The sequence below is a fragment of the Anas platyrhynchos genome, chromosome 4 (genome assembly GCF_047663525.1).
Source record: "Anas platyrhynchos isolate ZD024472 breed Pekin duck chromosome 4, IASCAAS_PekinDuck_T2T, whole genome shotgun sequence".
Classification (NCBI taxonomy): domain Eukaryota; kingdom Metazoa; phylum Chordata; class Aves; order Anseriformes; family Anatidae; genus Anas; species Anas platyrhynchos.
The window spans coordinates 20,279,099-20,305,266 of NC_092590.1; the positions used below are offsets into that span (position 1 = coordinate 20,279,099).

At 37.3% G+C, this 26,168-nt stretch overlaps 1 protein-coding gene across 4 annotated transcripts in view; it reads left to right on the forward strand.

The window, feature by feature from the left end:
• Positions 1-2,228: 2,228 nt before the first annotated feature.
• Positions 2,229-26,168, forward strand: part of TUSC3 (tumor suppressor candidate 3) — a 119,170-nt gene continuing 95,230 nt past the window's right edge. For 3 of the 4 annotated variants that reach the window (XM_038178700.2, XM_038178699.2, XM_038178701.2), the window contains exon 1: positions 2,229-2,440. In XM_038178700.2, coding sequence (XP_038034628.1) covers positions 2,303-2,440 — 138 coding nt within the window. In that variant the 5' untranslated portion in view covers positions 2,229-2,302. The remainder of the gene's footprint in view (positions 2,441-26,168) is intronic. The other variant, XM_038178698.2, reaches the window with a different exon arrangement.

Below are 26,168 nucleotides of genomic sequence, written 5' to 3' on the forward strand. Positions count from 1 at the left end.
GGGGGCCACCACCATGTCTGGCGCCACTGTTTCTAGGGCCTTGGTACAAAATATCTGATGCTGTGGTGGTTTTACTCAAGTGGGCAGCCGAGCTCCACCACAACCACTCTCTCACTCCCCCTCTCCTCAAAGAGGAAGGGGGAGAAAAATACAACACAGAGAACTCAAGGTCTGAGATGAGAAAGGTTTAATTAAAGGGAAAGGGAATGGGGAGAAAAAGAAACAAAAGAAACAGTAAGTCTCCGCGGAAGCACAGAGAGAGGGAAAAAAAAAATATTCTCTACTTCCCATCAATGAGCAATGTTTGGCCACGTCCTGGGAAGCAGGGCCTCAAAACGCGTAGTGGTTGTTCAGGAGGAACAGCCCCCTCCCCCACGAGAGCCCCCCTTTTTATTGCCAAGTGTGACATCAGGTGTTCTGGAATGTTCCTTTGGTTGGTTTAGGTCAGCTGCCCTGCCGATATCCCCTCCCCATCACTTGCCCACCCCCAGCCTGCTGGTTCTTGGGGGCTTGGAAGGAGTCCTGATGCTGTGCCAGCACTATGCAGCAATAGACACAACACTGGAGTGGTATCAGTGCTGTTCCAGCTACAAGTGCAGAGCACAGCACTGTGTGCTGCTGTAGGGAAAGGTGACTCCAGCTCAGACAGACCCAACACAGATGGAGACATTCATAGAATCATAGAAACAGAAGGTTAGAGAGGACCTACAAGATCATCTAGTTCAACTGTCCTATCACTAAGCTACTAAATTGTATCTTGTAGCACCTTGTCCAAGCACTTCTTGAACACCGCAAAGGACGGAGACTCCACCACCTCCCTGGGCAATCTGTTCCAGTGCCTGACTACTCTGAGAGAAGAAGTTTTTCCTGATGTCTAATCCAAATTTCCCCAGGCACAACTTGTGGCCATTTCCTCAAGTCCTATCATTAGTTATCTGAAAGAAGAGGCCAACCCCATTCTCATCACAATCTTCCTTCAGGAAGTTGTAGAGTGCCATAAGGTCTCTCCTGAGCCTCCTCTTCTCCAGACTCAACAACCTGAGCTGCCTCAGGTGCTCTTCCTAAGACTTGTGCTCCAGGCCCTTCACCAGTTTTGTTGCCCTTTTCTGGACACGCTCCAGGGTCACGATGTCCTTTGTGTGATGAGGGGCCCAAAGCTGAACACAGCGCTCAAGGTGCAGCCTCACCAGAGCTGAGTGGAACGATCAGTGGAGAGGGGAACGATCGCCTCCCTGCTCCTGCTGGCTGCACTATTTCTAACGCAGGCCAGGATGTCATTGGCCTCCTTGACCACCTGGGCACACTGCTGGCTCCTGTTGAGGTCAGCACTGATCAACACTCCCAGGTCCCCTGATTCAAAGATCAAAGCCGAAATTCCTTTAAGTGGTATATTCTTTACTGCAGCGCTGGATGCACGGGGGATCTCTCCATCTATCGTGCATACCCAAAGCGGAAAGCAGTCTTGAATTTATACAATCAATCTATCAATATTCTACAAGCGCCTATACATATTCATCACCTATCCCTGCCTTCCCTCGCTTCTCATGCTAATTAGCCTTTTGGCACCTTGTGCCTGCATAGAGCCTCCCAAGAATTGTGGGCAAGGGTCTTTGGGACGTGGGCAGTGGTCTTTGGGAGGAAGACCCCGAGTCTTCCTCACAGTGTACTTTTCACCTTTGGTCAGGAATCTGCTGAGCTGGCATGTTTCTTAATTGCAAGAGCTGGTTGTTGCTAATTCTTCCGTTTGTTGTATCTTTATAATGAATTCCAATGTCCAGTTTTGAGATTTATAGTCCTTACATTTGTTTCTCTGTCTGTCTGCCGCTTCCTTATCATGAGTTCCAGTGTCTCGTTTCGAGATATACAGTCCATGTCTGGGGATTGTCCTTCCCTCCCCAGTGCCTCCCCAACACCTCCTTAATCACCCCTTCTTCTTCACAGTTTTGTAGCCACTCTGCCCCAAGCCTATAGCACTCCATGGGTTTATTCTGTCCAAAATTCAGGACTCAGCGCTTGGCCTCGTTGAACGCCATCCCATTCGCCTCAGCCCAGCCAGGGGACACGAAATCCCCCCCCAGCCACCCGCCAATGCCCACCACCACCACCAAAATGGCGCCGGGGAGCTCCCCCCAGCACACGGCGCTGCGAGCGGGACGAAGAACTACATCTCCCAGGAGCCGCCGCGCCCCGAGGGCGATGCGATTGGCCGGGCCCCGAGCCCAATGAGCGCGGCGGGGAGGTGGGCAGCGGTGCCGCAGGTGCTCTGCCCGCTGGAGGCCAGCGGCCGGCGGGCGGGGGGAAAATGGCGCCGGGCGCCCGGCGGTGGCAGCGGCTGTGGGTGCCGGTGCCGCACCCGCCGGCCGGGAGCTGCCTCCTCTTGCTGCTGCTCCTCCTCCTGCTCCTCTGCGGCCAGCTCGGGGGAGGACAGAAAAAGAAGGAGGTAGAAACGGTCGCTTCTTTCGCCCTCCGCTTTGCCCCCACGGCTCCGCTCCTTCCCTGACACCCCGGGGGAGGCTGCCTGCGGGGCGGGGGGCGGCTGCTGCGGCCCCTGCCCGGCCCCACCAGGAGCTGGCGAGCGAGCAGCAGGAGGGAATTAGGGGGAAAAATTAAAGAGAAATGGAAGGTGCCGGCTCGGAGAGCCCCGGCGGGTGTGTCCGTGTGCCGCTGCGGGTGCTCAGCCTGCTCGGGGCATCCTGGGGGTGAGGGGGGCACGGAGGAAGGGGCAGCTCGCGGTTGGTTTCAGCAGGAGGCCTTCATCAACTCTGTGTTTGTCTTATTCAGGTTTTGATGCTGCTGCAGGTTGATGCACTTCATCCTGTCTTGCACTCAGTTTCAGGCCAGGCTCTTGCATACCCATCGCTAGGCCAGCCAGTAATAGCATCTCCTTACGCTTTCTCTGTAACTTCAAGGGGAAAATAACTTTTCACTGACCAGTGAATAACCACAGACTGCTGCTGTGCTGTAGAGCTTTATGATTCAATTAATTTATTTGCATCCCTTATTTTCTGTTAGAATAACCAGACTTGTACGTGGTGGTAGAAAAGGAAAGTTTTGCTAACAAATCATCTCCTTCAACTATATAATCCAGAAGAGAGAACAATCAGAAATGTTGGGTTTGATGTAGGTTATTAAGGTATATAGGTCAAGAAAGTAAAAGCCCTAATGTAGTCTGTAAAATCCTGATTTAAATATCAACGTAGTGGTCTGACTTTGTGGACTTACCGAGTTAAATAACAATCTTGGAAGTTGAGATAAATCATTTGAGTGTCAAGGTAGAAAATTAACACCTGAACTCTACATGTTCCCTTTTTTTCCGCTTGCTTTTTTTGTTTGTTTGTTTGTTTTGTTTTGGACAATTTTCTGCAACTGGAAAGAGTAGGCAGTCTTCTGCTATAATTAACTTTTTTTTTTTCAAATTTTTTTTTTTATTTTTAATAAAATGTTTGATGTTTATCACTATTGATCCTCCCATGCTGTGATGTACTGGCTTTGCAACTTTTGTTGACAATTTCCTGTGGAGCTTGGTAGCTGTGCTACCAAGATAGTCGAAATAATTTTTATTTCTTTTTAAATGGAATCCGTTCCTGGCAATAAATAATGGCAAATTAAAATGGCCATCTACAAATGCTTTCTATAAAGTTTAGCAGTTTTACTGAAGAGATAGCAGGTAACAGGATTAAAACAGACATGTTTTGGTAGTACTATTCAAGGTGGTATTTCTCTTCTGAAAAGCTTGTTGCTTGATTTCTTTCTTCTTTAACCTATTTAATTGGTGAGCTAATGCTTAGTATTCTGCATAGTTTTACCTCCACTTTTCAGTCCTGTTTAAGCCTTCTGCTCATATAGACAGAGCATTTAACTAGTGTTATGTAAACATACTGTATCTACAGCTACATCTTTACAGAAACCACTGCAACATTGTAAGCACTTTCCTCACCCTAAATGCAAACTTAAAGTGTAACATAGTGATTTTCAGGGTTTAATCAGTTGAATAAATATTGTCTCTTTGTATGTTTCTGTATAATATATGTTACAGCTAAAGCCAGGCTTCTTTTCTTGCCTTGCTAACTACATATAGAAAACTGCCCAATATATGTGGGATAGGGGGAGGTATACCTCTATGAGAAACACAAAACTTGACCTTTCTCACAGTAAGCAGTTTGGAAATAACATGTACAAAACATTGTCAGGATAATTGTCTAAATTGAAAGAGCACAGAAACTTGTGCTATGGGAGGTTGGGGTTCCTGGTTTGCAACGCTGTCTGTAAGTGTAGTTGCAAAAGGCAAAGGTGATGGAGGTTAAGTGAGTAAAATGAGCCTGTTTTTCTACACAAAGACTGACAAGATTGCTGTAGCTTTTGTAGAAGTTGGAAAAATAGTTGAACATACAGTGAATTCTTGCAAAGTGAACCTTCAAGAGAGAAGTTAATGTAGTAGGGTTAAAATGCCTATCTTGGGAGATAAAAAGATGTCACATCTCAGATTCCTTTTTCTTCCTTGCTTTGTGTGTGCATTTCTTGGAGGTGATTGTATGGAAGGAGAGGTTAAGGACTAGAGAAAGGAAATGTCTTTCCCAATCAACTTTTTTGAAAACCTTGAGTGCTTGAAAAAGTACTTCAAAATGAAATACTTGAGAAGAACTCGAGGTGTTGATATTGGATCGTAAGCAAAGAAAGGAACCTTGGTGAAGGCAATGATTTTTATTATTATTTTTTCTTTTAAAATGTCAGCTATGTAGAAAATTATGTATAAATTGGTGTCTGGATTGATTGCTTGAGTGTGTAAGATGGAAATAATGACTGCAGAAAAAAAGAGGACTGAGTTAAGCTATTAAATGTGTTTCAAGGAATTACTGCTAGCAAGGAAAGACAAATAGAGGAAACTAGAGAAAACTGGCATAACTTTGTGTCACAGATTCATTGTATTGATTGGTAAATACTATGTTATATCTGTGTTTAGAGTGGAAAATACTAGGTCTTAAACTGCTGAAATACTGTGCAGCAAAATATTCTGAATGATAAATACAGAAGCCTGTTGAGTTTCATCTTAAAAAAAAGAGAGAGACAGAATGGTTTTGAATTAGTTTATAATTAGTTCTGTGGTGTCATGGAAGTTATAAAATAGCAGCATGAATCCATAAACCTATAAACAGTCTTTTTGCTTCTCTTCAATCTGTCTATTCATTCTTATGTATTGTGGACACCCAAGACAGCTTTTGCCACTATTGAAATATGTAGAAACTATTTAACATGCCCAAAGGTAAAATATTTTAACTTGGAACTTAGATGAAGACCAACATCGTATCTTTCTCACCAGTCTCACACCTAAAAGCAGTCTTTACAAATTTAACTAGCTCTACAATTTTAATTCTGGTGCTGAGCGGTACCTTTAAGTAAAGAGAAGCAAAAAAAAAAAAAAAAAGTTTCTGATTTTCTGATTGTGGAAATAGCAGCAAGTGACTGAAGAAGTGGTTTTTCTTCTGGCAACTCTGTTTGTAACTTGAGAAAATAACTGTTTCCACAGTATGAGAGATAATATAATTGTGCTTTAATATAAGCATTTTTCACTAAGGCATATTCTTCCCAATCCTTTTATGTTCCTTATGTGTCTTTTACCTACTTAAAATTTGTGTAACTATTAAAAACTGAAAGAAATCAGAAAATCAGAATGAGACTATTACAACTTGAAATATACCACTTCGCTTTTTATTATAAGTTTGCACGGGTAATTTAGATTTCATGTTGCTTTAATATCATTCACTGTATTATGTCCAAATGGATACATTCGTTTTGGACTGAAGTACCTAAAAGTTAGATGTTGGTTTTGCAATATTATGAACTTTACTTTGTATACAAAATGCTTATTTTTGAGCTTTCAGATGGATGATTCAGAAGCTTAATTAAACCACTGATACGCAATTGGAGTAGTTGTTTTTCTGTAGGTAAGTTTGTCATTACTGCTAATTCAGACATGGGGAAGCTGTCTTTTTATTGCATATCAGCTTCATTTAGGTTGAAGTATTTTGTTAAGCTAAAGTCTACTGAAAAAGATGCTGTTAAGGTGTAATGATGTTATAATCACTCTTCTGTACTGTAAGCTTTTGTAATGGTTTCCTTTGCCTGAGTATTTCTGAAGTGTTTAAAGACATGTATACTTATTACGATTACCTACTTCTTCCTTCTTACTTCCCTCACCCCTTCCCCAATTGTATATACAAATTGTGACAAACAGCCGACAAACATCTTACCTTATGTGTCCTCATAAGTCTTCAGTTGTGGTGATTCTAGAACTTATGTAGCCTATTACAGCATCTTACTGTTATAAAAATACTTTTTTTGGGTGAAGTTCTAATCAAAACTTCTGTGTTTAGTGTCTGTATTTTTGAGTCAGTTACTTCTTGTCCTCATGATGACCATAAAGATAATTTTTTGATAGTCTTCTCCATTTAGACAGAGACTAAAGGTAGCATTTGACAGTTCTTCTGGGACGTATTTTCTTAAAGGCTATGAGTTCTAAAGGTGATGGCTTTCCTGAGAGAATCTTCTCTGAGCTTACTTTGTTCTGTGTGAAATTAGCGGGGATAGATTGGCAAGATCCTCTTGCTGCCATGTGTTCTTGTTTTCCTTTGGATTTGCGTAGTGAGCCCATCTCTGTTATTCCAGGTTCTCGATGATTATTGGTGTGTTCCTTCCATTGCAGCCAGGATAGGACATCTGTTTGAAAATTCCTTTCTTAGACCAACTTATTGTGATTGTCTTTTGTTGTAAAAGTAGTGAAAGTCACCCTTGCAGGGTCTTCCCACCATGCAGCAAAACCTGCCACCTTTGGTTGCCATTGCTCCAACGTGGAAAGGCAATGCGAGTTCCTGCCTCTTGTCTCCTAATGCTGTTCTCAGAGTAGTATTAATTTCTTCTGATCAGCATTCTGCTTGCCTGTTTAATTTAAAGAAAGAAGTGGTGAGAAACGTGTAGTAGAGCCAGTGGAGAAGGAAAGAAGCAAATGTTAGAAGAATAGTCTTCTTCTGAAGTAATACTGATTCTACCTTGGGCATTCTGTTACTGCAACACTGAGCAGTCGGTGTTGGAAGAAAACAGTAAAAAGATGTATGAAGAATTAGAAGTATTTAGCATGTTCAATGGCATGCGCGGAATAAAGGACAGATTCTTGACCTCTTGATACTTTTATTTTTAAAAACAAAATAGTAATAACTAAAACTCATGTTTCATCTCTCTCTCTTGAAATTTTATTTAACATGAAACTTGAGTATAAAAGACTTCTTGGTATTCTAATCAATAAAGCGTTATGTTTGGTCTCCAGACTGCGGAACACTGCATGTTTTTGCTTTTAAAACAGCATGCTGGAAAATGTTTGACATTTATACCAAGTCACAGGCTCCTCTTTTAAAGCTTTATTAAAAATTAAGATCTGGCAAAGGTTGAATCTTTGAAGGGAAATTCAGTCCAGGTTATAGATTGAGCTTCAGGTAATCTTAAAGCTGTATTTAAAGTGGAAGGTCTATATCCATTTGGGTAATTTGGCATTTTATCTTTTGTTGCAGCAGGGAGAGAAGAAGCTTTTTCAATTAATACTTAGAGCATTAAAGTAACTGTCCTGGTTTTGAAGTGAAATAAAAGCAATAAATACAACCTGAAAATGTAAATGTCTTTGAATACAACTCTAAATGTTGTTTCTTGAATCTGTCCTAAAAGGAAAAGGAATGGGGCTGGGAGCATTTGCAAGAATTATTTGTTTTCTGCTGACTTCTTTTAAAGCCACAAAAACCTTTGTATCCCTTCCATTTCTATTCCTAATTAACTGAGGTTTTGGAGAAAATGGACGAAATTAACTAGCAGTTCTAATTTTAACAAATGCATGTAAAGAAACTTAATGTCTTTAGTGATTGCATACAATAAGTGAAATAAGGGATGCTTACAACAGCCTGATAGTGTTTTTGTAATTGGATTACTGAAACTTTTTTTTTCTGCCCAGTTGTCTCCATTTGGCATCCTTGCCGTCATAAGACAGATCAGTGGCTTAATTGATCTTTTTCCCCATTCTGTTCTATAACCGTTTATACAGCACATCCTGTGCAGCCACATGGAAAATACAGTTAGCACTTAGAACTCAAGCAGATACTCAGGATAAATCAGTCAGTGTAATTGGAGGGGAAAGCATGGTGTGTTTTTTTTTTTTTTTTGAATATTATTATATTGGATCTTCAGATTTATTTTCATTTCTGAAAGTGTATTGAAGGTCACATTTTGTTGGCTAAGCTAGTGATCAGAACTAAAAAAAAAAAAAAAAAAAAAGAACAAAAAAACAAAACAAACAAAAAACCCCAAACTTTATCTGGTATCATTTAGGCCTCTTCCTCTGGATTTAATAAATCTGAAAGCGAGCATGATAAAAAGTATTGTTTGTCTTTTCATATAGTGCTGTTAGATATACATGTAATATACGTAGGTATTATAGTGCCTTCTTTAATATTTGATATGTATGTAGAATTTAATAACTACTTTTCCTCAAAAAATTTATATAATGAATGATTGCCATGAAATAAATTGAAAGACATTCCTATAGTAATTATCCATGCTGTATTTCAGGTAGACTTATTTTCTATGCTATTATTACAATGTAGAAAGTTCTTTGTGTTCAGAGAAAGATAAGCAAACCTATATTTCCATTGAATGGATTGCTTGTTTTACAAAATAATTTAAAAATAATTTACAACGTTTTGGTTTGAGATGAAAAAGATTTGTACCCTGCAGTGCAGGCTTCTCGATGGCAGTACTCTGTGATTGCTAAAGTGGTAGGACTTTTGTCTTTTCTAGGGGACAACTGTTTTCCCATCTAGTAGGATTTACCGGTAAGATTTTATTTTAATCTAATAATTCACTGTAGAATATCCTCAGTTCTCCATATTCTACTTAAGCAGTTGCAGTTCTTATACTAATTGTGCCGTTCCATTACTTTTTCTTGCTCTTTTCTGTGGAATCCAGAGCAACTGTTTCTGAATTTAATACATACTGGACATGAAGCTTAGCAAAGTTTGACTGTATTACATACAACATTTGTATATCAAATTCATAACACAAATGGTAACTACAATTGTGCAGTGCCTTTGTGGAATGACATCTTGAGCTTGTAGAGTTCTTCAAGGATATACCCTATAATATCCCCTGCCGTAAGGATAAAAGCTACTTTCTACTGTGCGTTTTGGTTTAGAAATTTGTTTCAGTAATTTCCTATCACCATTGCTATCTGCTGTACTATTACAAGATCAGAACCTTTGGTTACTTTCCTCATCCAGTTGCCATACAGAGGCCAGCTAAGACAGGTTCTAGTCCTGAATCCTTTTTTCCATTTTGGTTCAACTTTTCTAGGTCTTGGTATGTATGTTTTCGTGCCTGAGCTAGTGTAAATGTCCCTTCAAAGATTTTGAGCTACTGGAGTAAAAGTATGGCTAATATGGTGAAAGTCCCTCAAGTATAAGGTTAATTTTTGTGAACTTGATTGTTTTGTGAAGTCTTTTGATACTTAAAAATACTGTTTTCATGACTTACAAAATAATTGACAGTTCAGCTAATTAACTAGCTAATTTCCTTAATACTGCATATTACCAGGTTGTACGCGTTTAGGTTTTCAACACATTTTCTCTCTTAGAGCTTATTAGTGGCAGAGGTACATTCATAAAGTTAAGCCTTTAATTCAGAACTGCACTGTCCTTTTAAGTGCCTGTTCATTTATAAGTATAAAAGTATTACTACTTTTATATGACTGTGTTTTTTCTTCACTATGCTGAAGAATATGATTTTCTCATTTAAGTATGAGAACTATTTTTTGGTCACTGCTACTTGAACTTGTCTTGATAATTATAGATTCTTTGTCTTCGTTGTTGACTCCAGTGGTATAAATTAAATTATTACTTAAAACATTTTTATTCTTTTTCCTTCTCATAGCACCAACTCTGTATTACCTTCCTCTGTCTTTAGTAGTAAACTAGAATGAAACCTAAGTTGAATCCATGATTAGTAAATCCATTGGGGTACTGATATTACTAAAAATACGAAGTCTTTACTTTGAAACCTGTTGCAATATCTTAGGTGAGCCTTTCTCTTTCTGTAAGAGACATAACTGGAGACTCAGATTCTGTAAGGGAGTTTAAAAAAGGTATTTGAATACATGTAGAAATCTGTCTTAACTGAAGGAAGTGTATAATTTTTTCTAGGTACCCTGGAAGATGTTGGGCTAGATAAAGTGAAGAAATAAGTTAACTGTACTGGCATGTGTTTAGGTGTCTCTCTAAAGAGAGAAATTCAAACTACAATTAAGTGAGGCTGTTGTAGAGAAGCTTAGTAAAAGGAGGAGTAGGACACATCAGCGTGTAATAGCTGCACACTGTATAATCATTAATCTTAACCTAGGGAATAAGAAATGCTAAGCAGAAGGGGGGTTCTGAAATCTTGGCCTTCTCTAGAGTTTGGATATTGAACTCAGAACTGTAAGGCAGTGCTGTCCAGAATTTGGTATTGTTAGCACTGGTTATGTTGTACAGAGTTCAGCTACAGGAAGAGGTGATAGAAGGAATTACTAATTATTCGATGAGGACTATGTACATAGTCCTTAAAAATAATATCAATAAAAAAGTAACACATGAATTAAATCATTACGTTAGAGTATTGTGATTTTTTTTCTCCATGCAGTGACATAATTATTGTTAAAGTTGTATGAAGTGGTGAAAGCACATATTGATTGTGATATGTAAAATATTTCAGGGATTTCTTCTGAGATGTGGGACTTAAATTCTTTCAGATTAATGAAGATCAGGCTAAATCTGTATCTCCTCACTTGGCCGAACACTCTTGAATTTAGAAGGGTGCACAAATGCACGCAGCAATAAATGTGTTTTGCTTTCAAGCATCTCTTTAAATCTTTCTCTCATTTTAGTGAGATGGTTCTGGGTATCAGTTAGATTTTTTTGCAGATTATGCCTGAGATCAGGTGCTTCGAAAAGAGAATGTCCATGCTACCTGCTTTATCCATCTTCTTAATGGGACCACAGAGTTAAGCTCAATGCAACATTTGGAAAAGTGTAGGACATGTTCAGAGGCCCAGAGAGCACTGAAAATTCTTCCTTTTAATATAAAAATATGAGGAGCTAAAAATTTTTATTTTCTCTTAAGTTTTTACTTTTCTGACCTAATTAAAAATAAAAAGCTTTAGATTTTCTTCAAGCCCTAATGTTGCTGTAACATAACCTGAAAACCTCTTTTCAGTGTATGAATCTAGCTGTGGTGTAGTGCAAAAATCACTTGAAGGTGGATCAGTCTTTGTGGTGATGGATGACTGAAGTTGATAAGATTTCTTCTTATCAGCTACCAGCCATATGTTTTAAATGGAGTTGCTGTTAATGGCATGTAAAATGTCGTTAGGAGACAGATTCCTCCAAGTTCTCTCAGCAAGTCCTAGATTCTTTTAACTTATCCTGCAATGTGACCTGCTTAACAGATGGCCTGATCAGGTTGGAGTGTTGGATCTGATCAGCTTTTTTATGGGTAGCTGGTCTGATTTTGAGGCAGAATGCCTGTGAAATATGATAATCCAAAAAATTGCATGTAAACATATTAAGAAACCCACAGTAAGATGCATGCAATTCCAAAAAGACAAGTTTTGATCATCTAATCAGACTGTTTTGATTGAAAACAAACATCTTGGTCATGCTGCTTAGATCTGTCCTTTTATTACAGTTTAGCAGCAAATGTTCTCATGAAATCCAGATGACAGTATTTGGTAATTTGCCTTCGCAAATAGTAAATAATGTTTACCAGGTTTAAATACTGAGATTTATGAGAAGCTAGGTTCAGTGATCAAACATATTCAGAAGTGAGAGTTCTTAAAACATATTGAAATACTGAAGTCTGCTAGAGGATAGAGGAGGGTACTGCTAAATTGTTTGAACTGTTATTTTTGCATCACAATTTAGTTAGAGTTTGTACTCTTGGTAACCACGTGATGGTTCAGCTTTAAAAAACTTCCAGTGAAATGCATTAATCTTTTAGTTCCATGCCTGATTTCTGTGAAATCTTCTACCCTAGTGGAAAGTGAGTGGCAGGAATTGCATTGGAATTTCAAGGAGGATGGCAGTCCTAGAAAACCTAATCCAAGATGAAAATGTGAGACAATTATGCCTCTCTGCTGTCCACAGCAGATGGGTTCACTTACTGGGAATGTGACAGTGATTTAAATGGAAGCACTAACTTCTTTAGTGGCAATTTGTTTAGAAACTAAGATAAAACATTATTAATATCCGCTGAAGAGGCTCCAGATTCTATCATTGCTTTTCATTTCCTTTATGCTTCTTTGGTTTTGGGCATTACTGATCCTTAAAATGTGTGGTAGGCTTTCTCATTTTTCTTTTTGGTTTGTCTAAGCTGGATAAATTAGGCAATATCGATAGCAAAATAAATAAATAAAATATATAGAGAGAGGTTTGCCCTGGCCTATGTGAAATAACATTTGCCTTTATGTTGACAACTATGAGTTCATTTTCCTATAACTCTAAACCCAGGTCCTATACGTGATCAAAGTACTTAAACCAAACTTCATGGAGAATGTAGCATCTGGAGTTCAAAACTTTCATCTAAAATGTTCTTGTGTAACTGCATATTTGTTCTGCAGGTTGCTAACATAACTAAATTAGTCCAAGGCACGTGCAGTTCTGCTTTTGCGCATATGGAGGACAATCCTTGTCTGATTTGGTAGCTTGTGTTTCAGCCCATTCTGTGCACGGAAACTTGGCATTCTTAAACTTGCCATTGTTTGCTGTGAACTTGTGTAACATTCACTGATAGGATTTAATTTGTCAGCGGAATGTGACATCTTGTCCCTTTATTTAGTAGCCTTATAGTTAGAGCATGTCTGGGAAATTGAAATAGTGAGAGCAGTTGATACCATTTCCCAGAAATCAAACGATTATCCTGGTTCACGTAAAGTGCCCTAAATGCTTTGCTGTCTGCTGTTCTGGGCGCCTGAATCCTCTTAAGGTGGTCTATGTTATTAATTTTATGAGCAGGCTCTAAAGTGAACCAGCTGTCTTCTACCTGCAATGCATTGTTTGCATTTTGGAATGGGCTCTTGAGTGTGCAAACTGGATTCTATTACTGAAATTAAACCGAAGCACGAGACGTTCCAGAAGTGCAGGTAATGCACTCCAAGTGCTAATTGGCATTCTGTCCTTGGAACTGGCTTAGAATTATTTTGAAGTAAAATTCTCAAAACATGCAGGGTGTGGCTATTAGGACTGCAACACCAGCTGTTTTGTTCTGCAAATCCATTCTTTAGCATTGCACTACTTGCTAATACAGATCTAGACCAGCTGTCCTCTTGTACAAGCACAGCGCTTCAGAAAAGGTTGAAACATTCACTGGGCCGGAGAGGAGCAACAAGAGGGAAGGTAATTTTGTAGCTGAATGATGATCATTCAGAAGAAGGATGTCCCGAGTTCCCAGAACTATTTATACATTTAATCTAATAACTGTTTAATGTAAAATATTGCAATACAATCTGTTCAAGTAGGTTTACTTGTCCACCATCTGGAGATAAGTACTGCCTGCCAAACTTCTTAGTTGGGGAACACACAGAGGGCAGTGGAAGAAACCAAGGTTACTTTTGAGTAGTGAGAGTTCTTCAGGATAACTGCCACACGCTCACTCATCTCCATGCTGTTACCTTTTTAGTTTTAACTTCCTTGATCAGTGGAGGTGGCAGAAGGAAGTAAGTTCTAGGATTGTTTGCATATTACAGGTCTGTGGACAAGAAAGAGAACACACAACATTTTGGATATAAGTACCCAAGAGAACCAGGAGAAACTTCTTCAAACTTGGAATTGCTAGCTGTGGTCTCACCCCATGGTTGCTGTAGGTCACGTTCCTCTAGTTGACAGCTTCTGTGTGGCTTAAACTAAGTACCGTGTTATATCTATAAATACCAGGAGAGGTAAATTATAGCGTGAAGTTGCAGTGGTGTTTGACTTAGTCAAATATGGTGATATTTGACTCTATTTTTAAATGAGTATAATATGGTATGAGGGGAGATAGAAGATGAGTTTCTTTTAGTGCAGAATGTTGTATAAAACGTTAGTAATTGGGCTATACTGAAAAACGATGAGACCTGAACTCATCACATCTGAAGCCTTCAGTTTAGATATTTTTTACTGGAAACTTAGCAACCTTTATTGCCATCCGTGGTAGACGAGAATATGGTTCCACCCACGTAATATCTTAATATTTCTGTCTTCAGCATCTTTCAGCTTCTTCATTTAAATTAAAAATAAATAAATAAATAAAATGATATGCTGGTATCTTAGTGTTCATTTTACAAGATTTTTCAAGTGAGGCGAATTGGAGAGATCATAAGTCCCAACTATATGTTGCACACTCAGATGAAATACAGTTTTGTATTTGTACAACTTTTATTGTTAATTGCATTTTTCTTGTCCCACCACATTCAAGTAATATAATTACAATTGTATTAATACGCTAGTTTACTGGGATGTATCTTAAGTGGCTTAAAAATCTAGCTGAAGTTGTTCAGTTATAGCATCATTTTTTTGAGCACTGAATGCATTGTGCTCTGATGCAGAACTTGTGCTCGCTTGGCTGAGAGAAGAAATTACAAGTTCATTAGCTGATACAGCAGCTTTGTTTTCCAAAGTAATTTGAAGTCTGCACTTCTCCCAGGAAGTCAAAATAGAACTTTTCTTGAATTTAATGAACTGTTTGATAGTAAAAATGTTCTTTAGGAAACACATTTTTACTCAAGTCCATATAGTAAATCCTGAACCTACAATGAGTTAATACAATTAGTTTTTAAAATGAGCTTATAAACAGACTTTCAGCTGGTTTTGATCATTAGATCTATACTCACTTTTTTTAAGACTAACATAAATAGGCCTTTAGAAATTTGATTTCAGTCAAATTTTAGAAATTCTTTGCAGAAGGTAAAAATTTAGACTTCATATGTTTGTGCTGCTGTTTCCTAACATATTTAAAGTGTAAGGTTTTCTGTTAAAGCATCATGACCGTTTTGTACAGTCGTGGTTTGACATTCCTCAACAAACTTCTGCTTTAATCTTATCAATGACACTTTTTTTTTAACCTCTAAATTATGTGATGATATCTATGCATAGTTTTTCCTTAAACTGCTTAGAAACAGATTTGGAACTACAAAGTAATTATTTTACCTTGAAAGGATTAAGGGCTTTATCCATCACAGGTGATTGTTTGCTTTCTGTTGAACCTCAGAGCCCATTCATTAATATTAGCACCATGCTATGTTTTTTGTCTTGTAATGAATGACTTACCAGGGAAGGTGGCATTACAATGAGAAGAACTCCTGCTCCAGGAATGCTTTGTGCCAATCTGTTAGTGCACGGGTAATTGTAGGTAAGCAAGAACTTCATCCAGATGGCTGACAGAGGAGAAAGTTTTGTATAAGTTTTTGTTGTTAGAAAATGTGGAAGAAGTAGTCACAGAGAAGAATGCTAAATCCAGTGGCTCTGTTGTATTTTTATTGTTTTCCTCATGAGAGATGAGGAAAAGAAGCTCTGACAATAAAGTGACCAATAAAAGGATGACACAATAGAATAAAACTATGGAGAATAAATGTCAGAGATAGTGAAGAATGTATGAGTATTAGCAATAAAATGACACTGAAATAATGTAAATGAGGATAGATGAAGATTTTTCTCACAATGAGAACATTAGTCAGGATCAAAAGTAGTTTGAAAAAAGGTATTAGGAGGCATACTACTCTGAAATATGCATTAACATAGATAATGGATACAATATACAAATTGCTTGATTTTTTTTAAAAGTGGAGATTACACTTTATTAATTTTGATGCTTTCAAAACTTTCTTTACTGCCTACTATTTCTAACTTTGTCTTAATTGCTTGTGGGATCTTTTTATGGAAAGGTTTTACCAAAAGAAAAAAAAAAGGGGGATGTTTTCTGCATGATGGAAGAAGGGAACAGAGAATCAGCCTGAACATGAATCCAAACTTTTGACTTAGTCTGCATGTTATAATTTCCTCTGCTTGCATGAAATTTCATATATTTGGACTTGTACATTCAGGGGAGCATGTGGTCAAATAAATACAACTTTCCCTTCTCTCTTGGAGAGATCTGTGATTTCTACAACAGTAGCAGATTGGAAATCCTGAAGATATTTACCCCTTATAATACCATCCATTATCTTTGACTCTTTTATAAGAGAACTTTTCTGTTGTGCCATTTTACTAAGTATCTTCCAAGAAAGTGTAAGGAACAAGAGAATACATCCAGATTGTTGACTGCTCTATTCGTAAATGTACATGTACATGCTCTAATTGCAGTTGCTTTGAACTACTTATAACAGCAGTCTAAAGAATAAGTGATTTTTGGCATCGCTTCTGTATAACACTTGATTGTGAAGAAATGTGTATGTGAAGTGATAAATAGAGGGAAATTTTGAGCTTCTCTATAACCAGTTTGCAGGATGCCAAGGACCTGCTGGTAGATCATTAGTTATATACTGGAATTCTTTTAATAGAGGAAGATAGAGGACAGAACACATTGTCATCAATCCTTACATCTCTCTGAAGATTATAGGCTTTCCATTAATGACACAAGGACCTGGGTTAAATTAATGTAGATTACATGTATGAAAAAGAGAGAAAAGAGTTCTGAGCTTTTTTTCTTCATGGCACTTACAACTCTTCGCTGTGTCTATTCAGCAAGCCAAACAGATGTTATAGTTACACTTTTCCCCACCTGCCTTCTGAAGTAAGCTTTTGCATGGTTCTGTTTTAAAACTGAAATTACAGGATGATTAAATAAAATTTTTGAGACAGATCTTGCTTACATATCAGTTATAGCTTTGTTCAGTTTTAACATGTTTTTTTCTTGTTCATCTGTTTGAAGTGGAAAAAAATAATGTGCAGAATGTCATCTTTGACAATATCAGAATCTTTCATACTTTCTTGAAAATTTATTGATGCAAAAATGTTTGTGGATTTTTATTTTTATTTTTACCTGACTCCAGTCATAGTGCTTACTATGTTTTATAGCATTATTTGCATATGGTCTAAGCTCCTTACTGGAATCTCTTTGGGCTACATAGAATTATAGTATATAATCTCTTCATTAACCAAAGTGACTTATATGGAGTCAATTATATGCAGTAGATTACAGCTTTTTTTCACCATAATGGAGAATTCATGTGCAAAGATAAGCTCAGTGAAATTTGATAATGTATCTGCCATAGTTCAAATATTGATATCTTCCTGATAAGCATGTGGAGGAAAGAGGAGGGAAATACTGTGTTTTTTTTTTTTGTTTTTTTTTTTTTTTTGTTCCCACCAGCTATCTGTCTAATCTAGAGGACTGTTGCCAGAGTTGTAAACAAGAAAATTAAAACGATGCTTGGGAAAGTAGGAAGCTGTATATTTTCCAAATTAAAAAAATAAATAAAAATGCTGATGTAGGACTGAAGGCTGATCGTCTGTGCAAATCGTACCAATATCTCATCCTGCCTTTCAAAGTGACCAAACTGATTTGCCATCACCTTTCTGCCCACTGTTATTTCTCAGAGCTAGGAATAGCATCCAGGCTTCCTGACTATAAATATTCTGCTGTTGATAGCAAAGAGGAAGGAAAAAGTAACTTGAAAGAAGTATTTCATTTCCTACAGGAGTTAGACTATACAGAAGCATCTAGTTGCAGCTTATGTTGTTCCATAGCATCTAAGATGTTAGGTCTTCTTTTTTTTTTTTTTTTTTTTTTTTTTAATCAGGGTACATTCATACTGAGGTCAAGACCTTCAAGTTGTCTCGGTTACAGGGTTACAATTGTGATTTGGTCATGTGGAATTCACTTAGTGCAAAATAAAAGAATGGTTTTTTTCATTACATGATTTTTGGAACAGTTCCTTTGTTGATGCTCTTAATACATCGTAATGTTATAGAGTATACAACACATTTCAAGATTGTATAGCATGAAGTTGTAAGATTTTAGTTGTAGTTATTTTAAAATTAGTGATGGACAACTATAATGTATGCATAAATGTCAACATAGAATGCTTTTCCCCTTCTTTACATACACTAATATCAGTGGAAGGCATACCACACTTGTTCTAGGCTAAGGCAGACCTTTGCTGTTGGATTTGCTGCAGTGTTCACCTGATTTCCAGATATCCATGAGCAGAATTTTGGAAAATGAAGGTATAATAACATTCAAACCCATCTCCAGTTGACTAGTGCCATCATGTTTTCTAATTATGAGAGTTTAATTTTTCTGTAAATAATTTCACACACTGAGATTAATAGTGGTATTACTATATATTTAGAATGCAAAGATAATAATAGCTTGTCTCGGTGTTCTTCGAAAGGTTGATATAATTCAACACCAGAAATAATTTGTTTCTTTAATTCCCCAGCAGGTATAGATTTTTAGAGGTTTCTTCTATAGGTAGAAATGTTGCTACACTCCAGTATTATATTTAAATGAATAACAGTAGTTTTTGTTTATTTATATTCACAAGAGGATGTTATGTTTACACAGGCTCTTATGAGAATAGAAATAAGATGAGCAGAAAAGTGTGTGTGCTTTCTTTCAATTTTGTATTGCCTGTATTTTTCCTTGTTTCCATTATTTTCAACTTGGGGATAGATCTCACGTTTTGTGTCAGTACAGATAACTGCTGTGTTATATACTGTGCCTCCAGAAGTTAAAAGGCAGTCGCATGAGCACTAGTAAGCAATAGCAAAAGTCCTTCTGACCTGTAAGCTGTGTTATAAACAACTTAGAGAAGGTTGCTGTAATTTGCATATTTTTGGGAATTAATCTACTGTAGTCATGGCCTAAAAACTATGGTTGGAGGGTGGATAGCCATGAGTTAGTGTTATTCAAAAATTCTCAGGCAGATGCTCAGTGCACCCCCCTCTTAAACAAAAGAAAAACCTCAGAAGTTACATTGTTAGAAGGTGTGTGCTAGACTGTTTAAAATTTCAAATATGTTTTGAGTTGGCTGAGAATTTCAGCAAACTGATTCTGAAGTGATTAGATGAAAAAATCTTCAAAAGTCACAATGTTGAGTTAATGCTATGATCTGTTTTACAGTTGTCTTGAGTCTTGGGCTGCTGTTGATTTATTTTCATTTGCATTTCCAATATCATTCTAATTAGATTTTCTGATTCCAAATGCTTTTTTTTTTAAAGTTACTTCTATGCGTTTCTTTCTTGTACTGCTGTGCATACATGCTGAGCAGCTAGCTCTGTGTGTGTTTTGCAGCTGCTCTTGCTGAGAGACCAGCAGCCAGGTTGTGTAGCACTATAGTGGAAATAATTCCTCCCCTAAATTTTTTGTCGATTAGAATGGTGACCAAACTCTAAATATTTTTAAAGACCCTTCAGAAAACACATGCACTAAGATTGGAGGATTATTTCTTTCAGGTTCAGCTGTTTGAGCTGATAAGGATATTGGACTATGGATATTCAAACCTGAAAAATCCTAAGCTCACAGGATGATTTGGTTGGGAGCAACCTTAAAGCCCATCCAGTTCCAACCCCCTGCCATAAGCAGGGACACCTCCCATTAGACTAGGTAGCCCAAAGCCCCATGCAACCTGTTCTTGAATGCTGCCAGGGATGGGGCATTCAGAACTTCTCTGGGCAAAAAACAATATGGATTAAAATCATCAATTTTACTTACAAACTGATGGCAAGATGTGCAAACTATTGTTGCAGCATTATGAGGACTATAAACTGTTTTTATCCTTAAAACAGTCTCTTATGCATTGGATTTTAACACATAATGAACATACTCTTTAAATACTATACAGGGAATTTTTTTTTTAATTTCAGTCTAGTCAGCATATTAATTTCAATTTCTTGTATAGAAGAACATCTAAAATATTTTTCACTTAAACAAGCTATAAGTAGACAAAAGGCCAGTAACTATAACCATCTTTGATTTTTCAAACCAATAGTCAAGATTCTAACAATGTCCTAACTACTGTAACTATTGTATTAATTAATCGTAAATTAATTGTCTTGCATATGATGATATTGTTATAGGTGCAGTAGATACTCACCTCAATGTTTCCTTAATAGTGAATGACAAAACTAGAGTGCAAAATGCTTAAATATAAAGGTTTAGGCTTTAAAACAAAACAAAATGCTTCAAGGAAATTAAACGTGTTATTCAGTTTTGGCTTCTGATAGCTACTGTCTAAATTAAAGGAAATATTCTTTATGGTCTTCCCAGCTTGATATCTCCCAGAATGTCCACTGTCTTAGGTGTTGTCAGCTAGATTATACCTAGTATTTTTCACAAAGACCTCTTCCAGAATGGATCCAAAATGGAAATGAACGGTTTACAATCTCTTCCTTACCTTTTAGCTCAGCTTCTTTCATGCTTGATGTGTCCCTGTCCTTTCCTTGACTTAGTCTGTCTAGTCACCTTTTTCTCCTGTTAAAGCTGTTGTATAAATGTTTTAGTTTCTTAAGCATCTTGTCTTAAAAAATTTCAAAAAGGGCAAGTAGTTCACTTAGAGTTTCAGGGTTTCTCCTGTTGTTTTTTTTTTTTTTTTTTTTTTTTTTTGAATTTTATGGGAATGGGGAAATTTAGACCACTAAGAATATTGCTCAGTAGTAACATGTCTGTCCCTCTTCCAGAAAGGGATGGCTTCTGTTCCAGAGAGGGATGGCTTAACAATGACCCACATAATGCTACTTGTTTGACAGGGCTAGAATATCTGCCTTATTTTTAATAGCACCATGCAAAACAGAGAGCAAAGAACAACGTTTTTGTAGTGAAGAATCCCAAGGAAGCCAGAATAAAATGTATACATTTTCTTTTTTATCTGAGGTACTTTTTACTTGCTGTGCACTCTTGCATGGCCTCAGTTCTTGAATGCTTATTTTTAAAAAGCAAATTAAGGAGTAGTTCTATCAGTAGATTATTCCTGTGGTAACTAAATTATCTTGATTTAATTGGGACAGGAAGTATGTAAGGTGCCTGAATTAAATATGTTTCTGTGATACAGAATGGCATTTCAAAGTTGAGGTTACTTTGTTCTTTGGATGCTATTTAGATCTTTTAACAAATTTGCTGTCTTGGCCTGTAGTCTTCTTTGTGTTCTGTTAGTCATCCTGACCTACCATTTCTCCTTGAAATTTCTTTATATATACAAAATAAATTATTTTCCACAGGTGTGGTAGGGAATGCAGTTATCCTGTAATATCTGTTGCGTCTAGCATTAGCTTTATATGGCTTTAGATCAGAAAAGTATTTATCTTTTCATTATTCAGACTGTTTTCATTGACTATCTTTCTTTGTTTTTGTTATCCCTTTCTATGTAATTCTCTCGGGGAGCAGTTTGGTATGGATGTTATTTGTTGGATATTTGTCTATAAAACCTGTAAATAAAGAAACAGCATAATAGTAGGTCAGTTTCTTAAAACCTCATTTTTTTCCTCTGATAGGGATTTTACAGTTTTTTAACATTTCTAGGAATAACTCTTAATTTCCCTGTTAGTTGTTTATATTTTTCCTGCTTTTTTTTTTTTTTAATATAGAATTCTGCTTGTCTGTAGGAGCCTCTGAGCTTTTATGAAACAGTCACCTGCTACAGTTGCAAGTCATCACACATGGAGTTATGTTTTTTGCTGCCTGTGACTGCATTCTTATTCTGCTTAACCAAAATGTCTACTTATTTCCTTTCTGTGTTCTAATTTGTCTTTCATTTGTCCAGATCACTTCCTTGATTCTTCTTTCTGTTAATTCTTGTTAAATGTTCTGTTAAATCTTGGCTTTTTTGCTTTCTCAGAAATTAAATATTCATGTATGTGATGGACATTTGATGATGCCTGCTCAATATTGAGAGCAAACTCCATCTTGGAATGTTTGTTGCTGCCTTGGGGAAAGCTACTGATATATTTTCTGCCAAAAAATTGTTCTCTAGGTCTGTTCAAAGTCAGATTTCAAACTGTCACCGTTCACTTCCTGCATTATATTACATTTCCCTTCCCTTTAATGTTAGAATGTAGTATTTTTCTTCCATTCTGTTTCTTCATGTTGCATCTCCAATTGCTTCTACAACTTTTTTGATATTTTGTTTTTCCTTTGTACGTTTTTATTTATCATACCTATTGTTTAGTGTCACACACTTTTTTGATTATCCAGGTATTTTTCCTTGTAGCCAGTGGTTTCATCATTTGTGTGTTTTTCAACATTTTTCCCAAGGATTTTGATCCTTTTTTGATCCATGTACTACTTAGTACATACAGATAGATTTAAAAAGATGACCCCATTATCTATGTGTTATATCTCTTGTTTTTAGATAATAGTTATGTTCAGCTCTACTTCAAGAACTAATGAAAATAACAAAGTAGGATAAGTCAGATTTTGATGTACTCATATTGGAAGAAATTTCTTGTTTGGACCTTTTTTTTTTTTTTTTTCTTCCTCGAAAATCTGAGTGCCATGCCTCTAGATTAGTTTGGGGTAAGGAAGAAAGGCTTGTCTGTAATCATGTGTCCTGGTCTTGACTAGGATAGAGTTAATTTTTCTCCTAGTAGCTGGTATGGTGCTGTGTTTGGGATTTAGGATGAGAAGAGTAACACACTGATGTTTTAATTGTCGCAGAGCAGTGCTTACGCTAAGCCAAGGACTTTTCACCTTCTCGCTCTGTCCTGCCAGCGGGCAGGCTGGGGGTGTAGCAGGAGCTAGGAGGGGACAGACCCAGGACAGGTGACGCAAACTGGCCAAAAGGGTATTCCATCCCATCTGATGGCATCTAATCATCTAATAAACTGTCTTTATCTCAACCCACAGGTTTTCATTTCTTTCTAATTCTCTCCCCCCCCCCCCCCCGAGAGAGGGAGGGGGGAGGATGAACGAATGGCTGTGTGGCGCTTAACTGCTGGCCGGGTTAAACCACAACATCATGATATCTCTAGACAAGTGTACAAAGCTAACAAGGGCTTCTTTTAATTATTTATGAATGCAATTATCTCTATCTCACTCTGTTTGTATGATCTATCGTAAAATCAAAGACCATGTGCACATTAATGTTGAGGTGCATGCAAATATTTCTCCTGTCAGGACCAGAATAGGTTCAGTTTACAGCAGTCAAGAAAGAGCAGCTCACGTCGTCATTCTTCCTATTGGTTTCTGTCAGCAGATGTCTGTCATTATTTTGAATTCCTCCTCATTGCTGAGTTGACTCTGTTCAATGTTGCATTGCTTATTATTTTGATTATTTGTTTCTGCCTCACATCACTTCTCCTTCAAAGTCCATATCCCTTGTAAGTGAAGACAGAAACTGAAGGATTATTTATTTATGGGCTTTTAAGGAGTCAACTTTCCCTAAAACCATAACATCTGTTTATTTCTAAGTTGATCAAATCATCTAGAAAACTATCCTGTGGCTTCCACTCCAGAAAGAAATACTCAGAATTTGCTTTCCAGATGCTGTCTGGTTTGATCCAGGTTTTCTCTGAGAGAGTTCATACCAGTGCTGATCTGATTGTTTTCATATACTTAAGTGTCTTGTGCTCTCCTAACACTGCAAAATAAGAGCAAGGATAAATCCTTGAAGTAACTGTTATTACCATTTCTAACTGTAAGATACTAAAGGATTTTTAGTCTTTAGAGCTAAAATACTTGACTTATTGTTAATCTGAAAGGTAAAAGGTTTTGTTAGCTCTGCTGGAGCTCTCTTTTGTAATTATGACATAAAGTTCTTGGTTTCAGCATGATTCTGTTTCTCTGTGACCAATATCCTTTTGTCTTAAGAGATTTATTACATTGCTTGTTTTTGACTCACGGGGTGTTTGTTGTAACTCAGAGGTCTTGAGTTTATTTCTCTGAAAATTCAAAACAGGCAGTGTGAATTAACTCAAGAAGCTCTACTCCTTTGTTTTACTTGGACAAGAAAAATAACTGGGATGATATGGTGTGAAATGCTATCAAAACAAACGTGATCTCTGTTGGATACCTTTCTTTTTCCCTCTCTGCTCGTTGCAGTTCCCTGATACGTACAAGGCTGGTAATGGATGCTGGGCTTGTCATGATCACTCTCTGCTCTAATCTATAAAAGGGATGATTCTCACTCATTAAACTCTAATCGTTGCCTCTCATGTTATCCATCTATTGACAGAAGATCTCACAGAAGGATTTTTGTTCTGTTGCCATGTTGTATTGAGTGAAAATGGTTCAGATGATATCTCTTTCCAGAGCAGCTAACTGCATGCCATATTGTGGTAATCAGAAGAAATCTTTTTTTCTCCCATGAAAAACTACCTAGTGCATTCATTATTTTATAACCTGAGATCATCTAAGATCTCCATATGAGGTGGGTAAGAATGACTCAACTCATTTAGGTGGAGTTCACCTAGTCCCAACATTCTTTCTCAAACAACATCTGCAAATGCATGCATAGGGAGGAGTAGTAGCAGGAAAAGTATTACTGCATCACTAACCTGTAGTCTCCCACCCTTCCACTGTTTTCAGCTCAGATATTCTTGAGTCTGATGTTTTCTACTAGTGGAGCTCTCTGCGGAATGAACTGTCATGATTAATTCAACAGTCCTAGATCTTGTATCTTTCTTTCTATGCTTTACTTGATATATAGCTCATACAGAATCTAGGTCTGTGGTTAAACGTATTTTGTGGAGAGGATTGCAAATTAAGAGTATGTTATCAGATGTAAATTCTGCTGTTGTGTGTCTTCTGTTGCAGGAATGTTGCGCTAAGAATGTAACAAAACATTGTCCTCTCTATTTAAGATTCAGGAGAGCTCATTTCCCTGCTGAAGGGAGTATTTCTTTCAGGATAATTGGGCTGATATTTGGACCTTTTATGGATAAAGTTCTACTGTCTTCTGCGGAAAGTCTTCCAGCTTTCTGTTACTGAGATGGCCAAAGAGATATGAACAGTGCATTGGAGCTGCCTATGCTCAGTGTGTATACCTGATATTCCTGGTTGTATATAGTAGTTCTGAAAAGTCCAGAAATGTAAATGTGGAAATTCTTGGCTCTACTTGGACATTTCCAGGAAAAAAAAAAATAGGAAAATTGTGACTGATCTGGTTTTTGTTGCTTTTTTTTTTGGTCCAGAAGCTGTGAAGTGCTCAGCTGTGTACTTTACAGTTTGTAGTGGTTGCCTATTAAACAGGAAATGTCTGATAGAAATGATTTAACTATATAGGGAAAAATAAAGCTTAATATGTTCAGTTGGTAAAGAGATTACAGTTGTCTCTAGTGGTTACCACGTAACCTCTAGCTATCAGTTCTGAAGCTTTATAGAAGGAGAAAAACACACCTTCTTGAACAAGCAGCATGATGCTGTTTGTTTTGCTTGCATTTATAACATACCAAAGCATGTGGGTTTTGAAGACAACTTGTTTTCTGGTGATGAGGATGGCTGGTGTGAGGGCATGAGATCTTACTTTTAGTGGCAGTCCCTTGAATTTGGAATCAATTTGTGATGTAAATCACAACCAGTAAATCAACACGGTAAAAAAATGTGACTGCTTTTGAAATAAATTAGCAATCAGTCTTTCTTGAAAAATTGAATTAACCATGATCGTATAATCAGTAATTTATACTAACAACAGCACAAAATAAGGTTTTATGTTTTGAATGGAAGAACCTTGTCTTAGCTCTTAAATCACAGTTTAGTTCTGAGCCTGCCGTTTTACCTGAAATGAACTTTCATTATTTTGAAGAAGTAGCACTCTCAATTATATTTTTAAAGACAACAGCTTACAATAAAGAGAAAGGAAAGACTAGGTCTTACACCTCCAGAGGAAAGATACTGTTTGAAGCAAAGAATGTACAACATTGTTCCCTATGTAAAACATCATGACAACAGACTGAAGCAAAGAATAGTACAAAGGTCCAACTTAGTTTGTGGCATTTCTTGGCTAAAATCGTGAAGCTGTCAAGAACTTAAACATACAGAGATGACAGGTGAGGAGGAGGTGTTCTCACTGTGAAACACTAAGCATGACTAGGTTTTCAGTCAAAGGATACTAATATTAAGACTCCTGTATTGTCTTGTTACCGTATACTGTAGTATTGTACTCCAGAATTGGTGTTCCTTTGGGGAACTGTTTTTGAATA